This window comes from Arvicanthis niloticus, chromosome 4 (assembly GCF_011762505.2).
Source record: "Arvicanthis niloticus isolate mArvNil1 chromosome 4, mArvNil1.pat.X, whole genome shotgun sequence".
NCBI lineage: Eukaryota > Metazoa > Chordata > Mammalia > Rodentia > Muridae > Arvicanthis > Arvicanthis niloticus.
In genome coordinates this window covers 69870854-69885712 of record NC_047661.1, presented here as the reverse complement: position 1 = coordinate 69885712, position 14859 = coordinate 69870854, and the positions used below count along the sequence as shown (strand labels likewise).

The following is a 14859-nucleotide window of genomic DNA, read 5'->3' as shown; positions in this document are numbered from 1 at the left end:
AACTGGGGCTCTCTGATCACGGCCAGGACAGGAAGCGAAAATAACTCTTAAACTAGTGTGGTGGCACACATTTTTAATCCTAGCACTTGGAAGGCAGAGGCAGTAAGATCTCTGAATTTGAGGCCAACCTGGTCAACACAGAGTTCCAGAACAGCACCCTATCTTGAACAACCCCCCACCACCAAAAAAAAAAAAAAAAAGTCTTGCTCCTGGGCCACTGTTTAAGGAAAGTGGGATGGGTTTTTTGTTTGTTTTTGTTTTGTTTGTTTGGTTTTTTTGTTTTTTTGGAGACAGGGTTTCTCTGTGTAGCCCTGGCTGTCCTAGAACTCACTCTGTAGACCAGGCTGGCCTCTAACTCAGAAATCTGCCTGCCTCTGCCTCCCAAATGCTGGGATTAAAGGTGTGCGCCACCACTGCCTGGCAAGTAAAGTATTTTTGTGGAATGGAGAAATAGGTTTATTGTTTTTCTGTTTTTCAGTACTGGATATTGAACTTAGAACATCACACGGTTGGACAACTGCCCTACCACTGAACTGTGTCCCAGCCCATGATAAGCTTACGATGTAATTCCTGCTTTGCTAGTTGACTATCCTGAAAAGTATTTTGTAATATCCCATTATAAGAGGGAATAGAAAATTCAGTTATTCCTATGCTATTACAGCAGAGTAAATGACATTTGTTTTTCCGGAGAGAACTACTCGGACCTGAACCTAGGGCTTCTTCCCTCAGGCTATCACTTCCTCTAGCCCTACCCTTGATCCTTAACTTTTATTTGGGGGCAGGCCTCATTATTTTCCCTATCTTGGCCAGAATTATCTGTAGCCCAGGTAGGCATACAAACACCAAATCACAGAGAAACAAAACATAGAAAAATAAATAAATAAAAAAATTAAAAATGGTAGAATAAACCTCTAATTCCCACACGTAGAAGGCTAAAGCAGAAAGGGTTTTTTTGTTGTTGTTGTTGTTGTTATTTTGTTTTGTTGGTGGTGGTGGTTTGGGGTTTGTTGTTTTTTTTTGGGGGGGTTGGTTGTTTTTTTATTTTTGGGGCTTTTGTTTGTTTGTTTTGTTTTTGAAACAGGGTTTCTCTGCGTAGCCCTGGTTGTTCTGGAACTTGCTCTGTGCATCAGGCTGGCCTTGAACTCCAAGATCTGCCTGCCTTTGCCTCTGGAGTCCAAAAAACAATACATAAATAAATGTCAGAGAGCTCAGTTGGCTACTGTGAGTATCTGAGTTTGGTCACTAGCTCCCACGTTAAAAATGGTGCATGGCGAGAAGCTTATGACCCAGTGCCAGGGAGGTGGAGGTTGACAAGTCCCTGGGCCTGCTGGTCAGCTGCCTTAGCCCAAACACAAGCCCTAGGTTTCCACAAACCAAAAGCCAAAAATTAAAAAAAACAAAACAAAACAAAACAAACAATAATACAAAATGTGATGTGGATTGTCCCTAAGGACTAACACCAAACACATTTGAGGAAACACTTCAGGACAAACAATTCTTACACTGTGCCATCTCTCCAGCAATCCACTCCTCTTTCTTTCTCTTCTTTTCTTTCTTTCTTTTTTTTTTTTTTTTTAATGAGGCTGTTCTCAAATTCACAATGTGATCCAGTCTGGCCTTGAGTTTTCAGCAGTCCTGCCTCAGCCTCTTAAATCGTAGGATTACAGGAATGAACTGCACTGAGCTTACTTGTTTCTCAGTTCGGTCGTCTGTAAAGAAGATAGTACTTGCCGGGCGATGGTGGCGCACGCCTTTAATCCCAGCACTTGGGAGGCAGAGGCAGGCGGATTTCTGAGTTCGAGGCCAGCCTGGTCTACAGAGTGAGTTCCAGGACAGCCAGGGCTATACAGAGAAACCCTGTCTCGAAAAACCAAAAAAAAAAAAAAAAAAAAAAAAAAAAAAAAAAAAAGAAGAAGAAGAAGATAGTACTTACTCTGGTGTAAATGAATTAAAACACACAGTGTTTCTGCATGCAGCAAACCTTTGGTAATTCAGTTGTTCTAATTAATATGTAGGTAAGAACTGTAGTTTATTTCCTGACCAAAGCACATTGAAGGAAAACAAACTTTCCTATAAAAAAAGAACTTTTTAAGTCAGGCATTTTTGTTGTTGGGTTTTGTCCTTCCTTCCTTTCTTTCTCAAGACATGGTTTCTCTGTGTAGCCCTGGCTGTCCTGGAATTCACTCTGTAGACCAGGCTGGCTGGCCTTGAACTCACAACTCACAGAGATCTACCTGCTTTTGCCTCTGGAGGAGTGTTGGTATTAAAGGCATGTGCCACCACCTCCCCGCCCCCCTTTTTTTTTAAAAATGCACACTTAAAAAAAATCTGCATGGTGCTTATTAGCCACTTGACAGTGCTGGGGACTGAACGAAGCTTTGAAGATGGAAGACAAGCACCCCACCCCCAGCCCCCACCACACTAACTTCTATATAGTGCTTATTTAAAGATGCTATAAGGCACAAGTTGTGGTGCACAAATGCAGTCCTTACTCTTAGGAGGATCAGGAATTGAAGGTCATCCTTACCTACATAGGAACAAGTGCTTCAAAAAAAAAAAAAAAAAAAGGATAATGAATTTTAAAAATTAAAAAAAGCACACGGAAGTTCACTGGCAGGGCATTTACCTATTTTGAATCCCTGGGTTCAATCATCAGTACCACAAACAAAACCAACACATTTAAAAAAATGGAAATAATATGCAGTATTATATCTCTTTTTTCCTTCCTTCCTTCCTTTCTTTCTTTTTTCCATCCAATACATGTGTCCTGGGTATATTAAGCTATTGTAATGACTTGTTTGTAGTTCAGAGGCTGAATCAGTCCTTTACACCTAGAAGGAATTCAAAGCATACTCGGGAGGATTGTAGAATGCCGGAAGTGTATTTGGAGACCCGCCAGTCCAGGTCTTATTTTATTTGCAAATGGGATACAGAAGCCCCTGGGAGGCTGAAGCAGAAGGAACGCCACAAAAGTGAGGCCAGTTTGGGTTCAAGAGTGCTTCACTCCCAAAACAGTAGCTATGGAACTTGGAATTCTTCCAAGGGACAGTGTTAACAATTTACCTGCCTGCTGGCCTTGAAAATGTATATAGTGCAGGAAAATAAGCCTATGTCTACGAATGGGGGAGGGGAGGGGAGCATGAATTTGATGGCTCAGCTTCCCAAGTGTTAGGATCGCAGGGCATATACCACCACGCACACCTTAGAGCCGTGTACAGCAATCGGTGCACATGCCGAAAAATGAAAAGTTCTGTGAGACGCACGGTAAAAGAACTCTCATACAATCAAGCCCTACTATGATCACAACAAACTCTCAATGGATTGTGTGTGTGAATACAATAGGCTTCAGTGACTTCTGTCAGTCCCAGAGCCTCAAAAGACGATAAGGGTTCCATCACTTAGTAAATTGTGTTAAAGCTAGTGCTGGCACGATTCTAATTATTTGGTTTGCACCAGTGGATCTATGCACTTTTTTTGTTGTTTTTAAATTCTTACTAATACTTGCACACCCAAGAGCTCATACACTCGGCCGCGTGTAGCATTCGTAATTCAGGAAGTAGCTTCAGCCCCTGAGGGCATTTGCTACGTGAAAGCGTAGGAGTTGGGGCTCGGCAGCTCCTTTTCCAGAACTGCCACTTAAGGAAAAGGCCTCCAGTCTCCCAGACTACCCAAGGACAAGGTTCCGAACACCTGTAGGGAGTGGGGCAAGGGGGAAAACGTCGCGCATGCGTGTTGGCACGCGCAGGCGCAGCCCGGCTTTTTCCGGATCGCCCAGCATTAGCACCTACTCCGTACCTCCCGTCCCGCCTCCTGATGCAGAAGAAGGATGCGATTGGGCACACTTGTTGCCCGTCAGACCAAACTCAATTCTTCTCCCTACAATTGGCAGCCCGGGAAAAGGCCAGTCCGTCATCGTCGGCTTACTCCTTAGAGACCTGGCGCCACCGCGGAAGCCGCTATTGGCGGACGCCCGGGACCGCGACTGCTCACTTCCGGCGCCGGCGACGACTCTGCCCGCTCGGGCACTCTCAGCCTCCCCCGCCCTTCCACCATGGCTGCCTCTGTGTGGTGTGGGGAGAAGCTGGTCCTCCCATAGCGCTCCTGCCGCATCCTCACCCGCTAGGGGCCGGATTCCAAGGAACCGCGTTTCCCAATCCCGCCGGGAAGGTTTCCCACCCCCAATTCAGGGCTAGGACTCCTTTCCACACCTCGAGAGGCAGAAACTTAGGGTTTCCCCTCCTTTCAGGATAAGAAGCCAGAGGGTTCCCCCTCCACTTCTGCAAGGGTGGCAGCTTTGCCCACCCCCTGCAGGGCACAAGACCCTTAGTCTACCATACTTCTGCGCTAAAGCTTTGCCCCAGCACGGCTACTCCAGAGGGAGCATCTAGAGAACCCGCGCCTTCTCCCTCCGCAGGAGAGGAGGCAAGAGTGCGGAAAGCCAGGCCTATCGGCCTCCCTCCCACTTGTTCCTCTTGCTCTTCGTCCTTAGCAAGCCAGAGTTCTCCATTTCTAGGACTTAACACCCGTCTACTCCCTTGACCTCTTCCGGTCTCCTGGCTGCAGCCATGGAGTTACAGAAGGGAAAGGGGACCGTAGCAGCTGCTGCATCAGGAGCAGCGGGAGGTGGAGGAGGAGGAGCGGGAGCAGGAGCCCCAGGAGGGGGGAGGCTGCTACTTTCAACCAGTTTGGATGCCAAGGATGAGTTAGAGGAGGTAGGTGTGGGGGGTGGGGGAAGGGAGTAAGGAATTGGGTTGAGGAGGGATGCTGGAGCGGATATGGGGTGGGGGTGGGGAGAAGAGGCCTTCAAGTATTTTTCTAAGGCAGAAACATTGCTCTTGCTTCCTGCTCCTGGAGGAAGAAGTGTGGGTCAATTTCCTGGACAGGTTACCTTAGTAACAGCTGCTGCTATTAAGAAAATGAGTGTGAGGGGTGTTGGTTACAGAAGGGATGTAGCATCCATATTGACCAAAGTTATTTTTGTTTCTTCCCATATACACACCAATAGCTATCTAAAATACCCACCCTATTTGAGAGTGTTAAGTTGAAAAGTATATATGCGTTTACAGGCAAGTGTCTGAGGATTGGCAACTTCCTACAGACTTGGCCCCTCTTCTTAGATGGTATCATTGACTGTGTGTGGATACAGACAGTTGTCAGTGATTTTAACCGAGCATTTATAGAGTGAGTGGAGACTTACAAGTAAGTAGTATCTAGTTTGGTAATAGCAGTCATAGCAGTTGGGTGAGCCAGTATATAGGGGACTGCTTTCCTTAGAACCAGAGTACATACACACACTAAGGAGAGATCTGGGAAGCAGAGGCAAGTGGATCTCTGTGAGTTCAAGGCCAGCCTGGTCTACAAAGTGAGTTCCAGAACAGCCAGGGTTACAGAGAGAAACCCTGCCTCGAAAAAAACAAAAGAGAGACAGACACACAGAACATGAGTGAAGAGGCTTGTCCCTTCCTTTACTGTGCTTGACTAACTAGCACACTAACTGTTGACCTGTTTATAAAGCCTAATGCATTCAGGTTAGTGGTTACCCAAGGGAGGGAATGAACAACCCCTGTCTCCTCACAGGGCATGGTTTCCCTGACACTGTACCATAGTCCTTTATCCCATGTTAGAGTAGGCAGGTAAACTCAGAGTTGAAAACATGTTAGATTGCCAAGTACAATGGTTCACATCTGTAATCCTAGCACTTGGAAGATTGAGTCAGGAAAATTAGGAGGGGGGGGCGGAGAATGTGAATGGTGAGTTCTAGTGAGTTCTAGGCTATCTGGGGCATCATTAGCCAGACCTTACCACCAGAAACAAAAGACAGAAAAAGAAAATACTGTAGATCACAAGATGATGCCAGATACACACAAAAGTAAACTTTATGACCTGCACTTGAGGCCAGCCTGGTTTACATAGCAAGCTTTAGGACAGCCAGGACTACAAAGAGAGACCCTGTCTTCAAAAGAAAGAAGTGAACTTGAATCAAAGTGGCCTTATAGCAACTTTGTGGTTTATCCACCAGCAGATGTCTCGCTGGCTGGAAAGTGAGTTCTGTTCTCACTGTATAATTCTATATGCATTCAGAAAAGTTTGCTGTTTCTGTTCCTCCTGCTCCTCCTCCTTTTTCTTCTAATCAACTTAGGTAGGCATAATGAGAAATGTAAATATTATTTCTAAGCCAGGCATGGTGGCTCAGGCACAGGTTTGTAATCCCAACACTCCAAAGAGGCTGCGGCAAGATGATTGCAGATTCAAGACCACTCTGTGTCACCATGCCCTACTACAGTTACATTTTTTTTTCCCTGTTTCAACTACATTTTTTTGTGTTATGTGTGAGTGATATATGTGTGTGGGATGCACATTCTGAAATGTGTATAGAGGTCAGAGAATATCTTTTCTTTTCTTTTTTTTTTTTTTTTTTTTTTTTTCTTAAGACAGGGTTTCTCTGTGTAGCCCTGGCTGTCCTGGAACTCACTCTGTAGACCAGACTGGCCTCGAACTCAGAAATCCTCCTGCCTCTGCCTCCCAAGTGCTGGGATTAAAGGCATGTGCGCCACCACCGCCCGGCCAGAGAATATCTTTATGGAGTCGGTTCTCACCATCCAATCAATTTTTGCAGGTTCTGCAAATTGAACTTGGGTTGCCATGTTTGTACAGCAAGGCTCTATCTGCTGAGTCTCTCAGCAGCCCTGTTTTATTTTCAAGATAGTGTCTGAATATGTAGTCTGCCTAGTCTGAAACTTACTTTTCCCTCTTTTGTATTTTTTAGACAGAGTTTCTCTCTTTAGCTCTGGCTGTCCTGGAACTCACTCTGTAATCCAGGCCTCTAACTCGGAGATCCACCTGCCTCTGCTTCCCAAACGCTCGCATCAAAGGTGTGCACCACCACTTTCCAGTTGCATCTGGAACTTAACTATAACCACTTTGACTGTCAAGTATTGAGCCTGGTGTTCAAGCACCAGAGCTCTAGGAGGGTAAAAAATCAGTAGGTGGCTGACTGTCTCTGATCTTTCCATCAGACCAGCTGAAGACAGGATCCCAAGGTTGGATGAGAGTCTGTTGATTCTTATCCCATTCCTGTAGAATCCTATGTAAATCCCTGGTTTAGTTTGTACCATAGGATATAGTACAACATCCTTTTCTGGACAGTAAGTGATATGGCTGGAAGAGATCACAAGAGAGATCAGAAGCCTTTATGTTCTTGCCTTTTTAGACTCTGAGAATGAACTTTCAACTTCTAGGGAGAACAGGGAGGGTTGGTTGTTTGTGGCTGAATTCTTTCATGGTGTGGATGCATCCAGGGAGTCTCAAGCTCCCCCTCCCACACTCCACTCTGCCCTTTGTCCTTTGCATTTTCATTTTCCAGCATGTCTTGCTACACTAACCCCCCCATGGGTGTGGTTCTGTTATCCCACTAGACCATAGTGTGTAAGGGCAAGGCCTCTTCTTCCTCTGTGCCTCCCTGAAGATCTTTGTATACAGAAGTTATCAGCACCTGTTGTTGACCAACTGACCTCTGCTCATTCTCACTTGGTAATTTTCCATCATAGGCCTATCTGTTTTCCAGGAAAGTAGGTCTGCTTTTTTGCCTCTATGTGCGTAAAGCGTGTTGAGCCTGATAGGAAATTAAAAGAAGGATCTAAAGTGTGCACCTAAAGTTTATCATCTCAAGACACAGTACCACCCAGCAAGAAGTCCTGAAAAGGTAGATTAGGGTGTGAAGAGGTGGTCCTTTGCAAAGGCCCCTCACTGGCAGAGAGCAGGAAGCACTTTACAAAGTCACCCTGGGCAGGGTCTGTGACTCTCCTACCCTGGGGAGTGTTTGTTGTATCCCTTCTTCTCTTTGGCCCCATTCCTTCCTTTGAAGACAGAAGTATACTTGACCATCCCAATCCTAATTTGGGGAGGGAATGAGATAAAAATAGTGCCAGAGATTGGAGTTTAGAACATGTAGTTCCTAGTCTCATGAGGCTTCACAGCCCTGGCTATCCTTTTGCCAGGGAAGGACCAGTCACTTTGTAGTCAGGCCAAAAGCAGGAACTGTGGCCCAAAGAAATCAGAATATCTTAAAGATAGGTCTCAAAGTTACGTTTGGGAAGATGGATATGTTTTCCCACCATATTTACTCCAAGAAATAACTCAGCATGTCTGAGAAATTTCCAAGGAATGAGCTTTGAGTCATTTTTAATTTTTTTGCCCCTTAAATCATCATTGCACATGCTCCTGACTATAAAATATAGGTTGTTCCTTGGGATCTGCAGGGTATTTGTCCCAGGTTCCTCAGAGGATTCAAGAGCATTCCACTCTATATACACCAATGCAAAGTGCCTGTACTTGGAACCCAGCATGTTCAGTCACTTCTTACTGATTGGGTTCTTAGAGATTGTACAAGTTGGACCACATTTTCCTTTTCTGGGCTGCCCACCTCTTAGATGGGAGTCATGCACTATGCTCTAACTAAGAGTGTACACTCTACCTGCCTGGGGCAAGGGAAGTGGGGTGGTTAAAGGGACTCGTCTAACTCAGTCTTCAGCTTCATGCACACACTGAGAAGCAGAGAGGCTGTCCTCCCTTGAGCACAGTGTCACTGCTGTAGTCATGGTCAGGTAGTTTTAGTACTAGAAAAATGAGCTCCAGAACTCCTGGAGATGATAAATATTTACTGAGCTCTCTGAGGTGCTGTCATAGAGAGCTTATTCTGAACAGAGCCATCCTGCCAGCAATTGCTGGCAGCTGTATGTGTGACTTCATCTTTTCTAAGAGCCTTCAGAGACTATGGAGACAGGGTACTGTTACCCAGTCATACATCTGGTTTCCTGTGGCCTTTGAGGGAATGGTCCTTTTCTCATTCTGAATGATTTCTGATAATTCTCTTCTTGTTTGTTGATTTGTTTGTTTTGGGCTTGTTTTAGACAGGTTGGCTTTGAACTCCAGAACTTTCTGCTTCCCCTCAGGTGCTGAGATTACAGACATGCACCACCAGGAGCAGTTTTAGATATGTATCTTTTGGTTTTGGTTTTGAGACAGGGTTTCTCTGTGTAGCCCTGGCTGGCCTGCAACTCACTCTGTAGACCAGGCTGGCCTACCCACCTGCTTGCTTCTTGAGCACTAGGATAAAAACTTTTTATATCCAGGAAAAGTCATTTTTTTCTGTACTTCTGTTGTTTGAAAAGGAGTGTCCTCATGTTTCTTTTGTTATTGAGTTTGTCCACTCATTCAAATTCTGGACTCTACTTTCTACATCCTTAGTAGGGCCTCCCTGTTTTAAGAGTCCATTCTTGACTGGGCGCTGACCCATAACATTGACTCAGGCCTCTGAGCTGAGTTTAGAACATTGGGAGGAGCCTAGAGCAACTTTGCTTGACCCACAGTCTCATGAATGTTAAATTACACGAAGAGACTTGGCCAGCATGTAGGGCTTATAGGGCTTTGTAGCTAGATTTGTGCTCTTGGTTCTGGGTCTGTCAGTCAGGCCTCCTCCCTTCTCTACTTGGTTGGTCTCTTCTCTCTGTCTGTTTCTATCCCTCTTTCTGTCTGTCCGTCTGTCTCTCTCTCCCTCTCCTCTCTGTCCTCTTTCTCTCTTGGTTTTCCAAAACAGGGTTTCTCTGTGCACCTTTGGGTATCCTAAAACTCGCTCTGTAGACCAGGCTGGCTTCAAACTCACAAGAGATCTACTTGCCTCTGCCTCCAATGCTGGAGTTAAAGGCGTGCACCACCACCACCCAGCTCTCTTAAAGGTATAGTCAAGAGAAAACCTTTTACTACTTAAAAACTTCTCATGTTCTGTAGTACAGGATTTAGTTTTCTGGAACCTTTTAGGACATGCCACTAGAGGTAGTGGCTGGAGGGCTAGCAAGATGGCTGAGTATGGAGTGCTGCCACGCCTTATGATCTAATAGGTAGGAGACTACCGACTTCCAGTGAGTTATTCCCTGATCACCACACTGTACACATACATATGCATACACACTCAAGTGAATAAGTGTAACTTAAAAATTTAAAAAGAGATTGATGGGAGATTGCAGATCTAGGTCATCAAGGATTAGACTTGTGCGATCCTGAGCCTCACAAATTAGATTCTAATTAGTTGAGGCTATGTGCTTGGTGCGGCTTTGTGATACAGGAGTTAGCTCTGTTTTTCGGATGAAACCAGGATTTGCAGAGGCTAAATAATACAGCCAAGATGAGCCTAGGCCCAGCTAGGACCAGTTCCTTCTGTGCTTGCTACTTGGTGGTTTGTGTTGCCTGGCTTGGTGTCTCTCTGGTGATTTAACATAGATGCTTTGCTCTTTGCTGTGAGCAGTGTCTAGAGTTTTAAGTGCTGCTGCTGCTGCTTACTCTTCACTCCCTTCACTCTGAAACTGCTAGTTAACCTTGGTTGGATACAGGTGCCAGCAAGACCTAACCGTTGGGATAGATAACTCTCCAGACCCTGGTGATTGTTGTTAGTAGAAAGAGACAAGGTTTTAAAAGAGAGAAATTCTAGCCTCAGGTTTTTCCTTCTCACACTTTTATACAGGAGCTAAACTAGGTGCTAATGGCTCCCAGAGCTCCCAGATCATGAGAGCCACAGCTCAGCTTCCCTGTGGTCGTGTGCCCTTGCTGTTTGTTAAGGCCAAGCCTGCCCTAATTCGAAGCTAGACTGCTGTTGGAGGTAAAGTTGTGACTGTCACCTCCAGACAGCGTTAGTTAGAGTGGCTTTAGGTTAAGGTTTTGGACCCTCCTGTTGCAACATAATCTACCCTACCCTCTGTTTTCTTTTTCTTTCTTTCTTTTTTTTTTTTTTTTTTTTTTTTTTTTTTTTTTTTTTTTGAGACAGGGTTTCTCTGTGTAGCCCTGGCTGTCCTGGAACTCACTCTGTAGACCAGGCTGGCCTCGAACTCAGAAATCCGACTGCCTCTGCCTCCCAAGTGCTGGGATTAAAGGTGTGTGCCACCACCGCCCGGCTTACCCTCTGTTTTCTTAACCTTTTTCTTTTCTTTTCTTTTTTTTTTTTTTTGTTAAATATTATTGAGCCGGGTGGTTGTTGTGCACGCCTTTAATTCCAGCACTTAGGAGACAGAGGCAGGTGATCTCTGAGTTCCAGGCCAGTGCCTGGTCTATAGAGCAAGTTCCAAGAAAGTCAAGGCTACACAGACACCCTGTCACACAAAAAACAAACAAACAAACAAAAAACCCAAACAAACAAACCAAAAGCAACAAACAACAAAAAATGTATTAGTGTTATTGTTATTTTATTTTTGAATTAGGGTCTCACTTTATAGACCTGGAACAAAGTTAGACCTAAAACAAGACCTGAACTTACGATTTATGTTTATTTTATGTGTATGAGTGTTGCCTGTATGGCTGCCTGGTACTATATTGGTGCTGGGAACTGAACCCGGGTCCTGAGCAAGAGCAGCCAGTACATTTAACCACGGAGTGAGCTCTTAAGCCCATTACTTTGGGTCTTATGAGGGTGGTTATAGACAACCTCAGGATGATGGCCAAAGGAGAAGCATGTTTGTCTTTCCTCCTTTCTTTCTCATTGTACCTATTTGTCGTTGCCTCAGCTGCTGCTGTAGGCCGCTTGCCATCGTTATTGTTTTGGGTTTTCTATTTGCAGTCCTAGGGCTCGAGCTCTGGGTCTCAAATGTTAGGGTTTTATTGCTGTTCTTGTGTGTGAAGTTTTTGTTTCATTTAGTGTTATGAGATGGATCTCACATAACTCAAGCCTGTCTTAAGCTTCTTTTGTAGCCAAAGGTGACCTTGCATTTCTGATCCTCTTGCCTTGAGTACAAATTCAAATGCTGAGGTTGTAGTATGCATCACTGTACCCAGATGTCTTGTCTTCCAGACATAATCTCACTTTGGGGCAGGCTGGCCTAGAATTTACAGCAATCCCCCAGCCTTTGTGTCCTGAGTGCTGGCATTACAGATGTCACAAAGAGCTTTATCACGGCTTCCCATGCTGGTTTCACTACTGGCCACAATGGCTAGCCCCCTCTAAATACTGAGATGGACTTACTGAGTTGCCTGGGTTGGCCTTGGATTTTTTGATTCTTTTACCTTTGTCCTCTAGGAACTAGGATTGTAGGCATACACCACCATGACTTTAGCAAGATATTTTTTTGATAGTTTGTAATAAATTGAGTAGAAATAAACCAGCTGCCCCTTTTCTAGTTTTGCCCAGGGTCATTATCACTGGGAACTGTTTTTTTGTTTTTTGTTTTTAAACAAATTTTGAGTTAGCCTCATGCTAAAGTTTCAAAAGTCATAGGAAGTTGTTCAGGTGTTGTTCAAACGGGCTTTCTGGCTACACACACAGCATGTTTTGTCAGTATCTTACCAGCATGTGCCTCAGAGTGGGATTCACGAGGGACTCCTTAAAATGCCAAGCATGTGCCATGTTAGAGGTGCCATTGAAACTAGAGTGGCCTGTCTTGTTTAAGTGGCTGTAGAAGGTTTTAAGGTCTCCTTTTGTTTGTTACTTCTTTTCTTTGCTTACACTTTCTTTCTTGTTTTTTTAAGCCAGGGTTGTTTCTCTGTATAGTCGTGGCTGTCCTGGAACTTGCTCTATAGACCAGGCTGGCCTCAAACTCAGACATCTACCTACCTACTATCTACTACTATCTACCTATCTACTTCCAAGTGCTGGGATTAAAAGCATGCAGAACCCTTGAATATATTTTAAATTCTTACAAAGTTGGTTTGCTCAAGTCAGAAATGAAAACAAGATATACCTTATGCTTGACTGTTAAGATTCTTAGGTTTTTTTTTTTTTTAAAGTAACTTTCTATTTAAAATTTAAAGAAAATTTATGCAAAGTTTTACTATGCAGCTCAAGCAGACCTTGAACTCAAAATTCTGCTTCAGCTTCTTGAGTGCCCAAAGTACAGGTGTGCACCTCCATGTTTGTCTGTTTATTTTGGGACAGATTCTGGCCATGTTGCCTAGGTTGTACACAACTCCTGGGCTCAAAAGTCACCTTCATCCTAGCCTCTTAATTATTTGGGACTATAGCATGTGTCAGTACTCCTGACTTCCTAGTGTTTCTTAGGGGTAAATGGTGTCAGTTTGTCTTACTGTAGGTAGCTTTAATCCCTTGGTTAAGAGAACATTCTCCAGGCTGTCTACGTTTATTACTTCCCTCTGAAGTTAGTAAGTATGGATTTTATGGATATATTATTCTTCCTGACAGTATCACCAACTAGCTTTGGCACACAGGGTAATGTTAGCCTGAATCAGCTCTTCTCGCTGCTGTTCTTTCCACATTTGTTAGTAGCCATTCTACTCAGAGTTTCTCTTTTCTTCCTTTCTTTCTTCTTTTGTTTTAAAGCATAGTAGAAGGATGATCAAACTTGAATTTTTTTAAATGTTTTGGGGACAAAGCACTTTGTAGGCAGTGTTATGATGTAATCTTCATTTGTTCTTATCCCTCCCCCAGAGGTTGGAGAGGTGTATGAGTATTGTCACATCGATGACTGCTGGTGTCTCCGAGAGAGAGGCCAACGATGCTCTCAATGCGTATGTAAGTACCATGTCTTCCTTACAGCCTTAGAGCTTAGAGCTTGGGAAAGCTCTGAGATACAGACAGGAAAATGGAAAGATGGTGGCCAGGACTTAAGGGACTAAGTTCACATCCTGGTTCCTTAAATCAGGTTGTACTCTCTCACTGCTAGAGTCTATTTCTTGGAGCCTTTTTTTCTGAGAAAAAAAATATTAAAGAATTTCAGTGTATAATGTATATTGGACCTTGAAAATAGTATGGAATCCAGGCTGGTATCATACTCAAGGTCCTTCTGCCTCAGCCTCCTAAGTGCTGTGATTACAGGTTTGTGCCATCTTGCCTGACTTACATAACAACTTGAAAGCTCAATTATTGGCCAGCTAGGTGGCTCAAGTAGGCCAAGGGCTTTGTTTGTAGCAGCCCTGGTAACTTTGACTTCTCATTCCTAGATTGTACAAGGTGGCAAGAGAGGGCTGACTCCCGGGAGTTGTCCTCTGATTTTCTTTGACAGTTTGTAAATTCTTGCTTATTTATTTAGACTTGGTCTTAACCCTGGCTGACCTGGAACTTGATTTGTAGACCATGCTGTCCTGAACTTACAAAGGTCTGCTTGTCTCTGTTTCCCAAGTGTTGGAATTAAAGGCATGTGCCACCACACCTAGCAAAAAATTTTTTTCCAAGATTGAAAAAAACATAGTCATAGGACCAGCAATAGGTTTCAGCAGACAGTGGTACGTGCTGTCAAGTGTGACAGTTTGTTTGATCTCTGGGACCAATATAGTGAAAGTTGAGGAGTCACTCTAGCAGGTTTTCCTCTGACCACCACACACGCAGCATGGCATGTTCGCACATATACACACTAAATAAAGTTTTTGGTTGTTTTTGTTTTTTCAAGACCAGGTTTCTCTGTGTACCCCTGGGTGTCCTAGGACTCATTCTGTGGACCAGTTTGGCCTCTTAAGTCATAGACATCCACCTGCCTCTGCCTCTCAAGTGCTAGGATTAAAGATGTGTGCCACTGCTGCCAGGCATAAATTAAGTTATAAATGAAAAATAAAAATGCTTGTCTTCTAGTTTCTTTCTTTGCAAATCATTCTTACATACATTTTAACTTTTACCTCTCTATCAGTCTGTGCAATTAATTAATTTTAAATAGCACATGTGGGGCTGGAGAGATGGCTCAGCTGTTAAGAGCACTGACTGCTCTTCCAGAGGTCCTGAGTTTAATTCCCAACAACCACATGGTGGCTCACAACCATCTGTAGTGGGATGTGATGCCCTGTTCGGGTGTGTCTGAAGAGAGGTACAATGTACTCATATACATGAAATAAATAAATCTTTAAATAGCACATGTGAGGAATTTATATAATTGC

The 14859-nt window shown here is 44.1% G+C and overlaps 1 protein-coding gene across 1 annotated transcript in view; it reads left to right on the top strand.

The window, feature by feature from the left end:
- Positions 1-3895: 3895 nt before the first annotated feature.
- The window catches only part of Ints3 (integrator complex subunit 3), a 42678-nt gene continuing 31714 nt past the window's right edge, over positions 3896-14859 (top strand). Inside the window, exons 1-2 of the mRNA XM_034499873.2 lie at positions 3896-4712; positions 13424-13507. Of these exons, the coding sequence (XP_034355764.1) occupies positions 4566-4712; positions 13424-13507 (231 nt within the window). The 5' untranslated portion in view covers positions 3896-4565. The remainder of the gene's footprint in view (positions 4713-13423; positions 13508-14859) is intronic.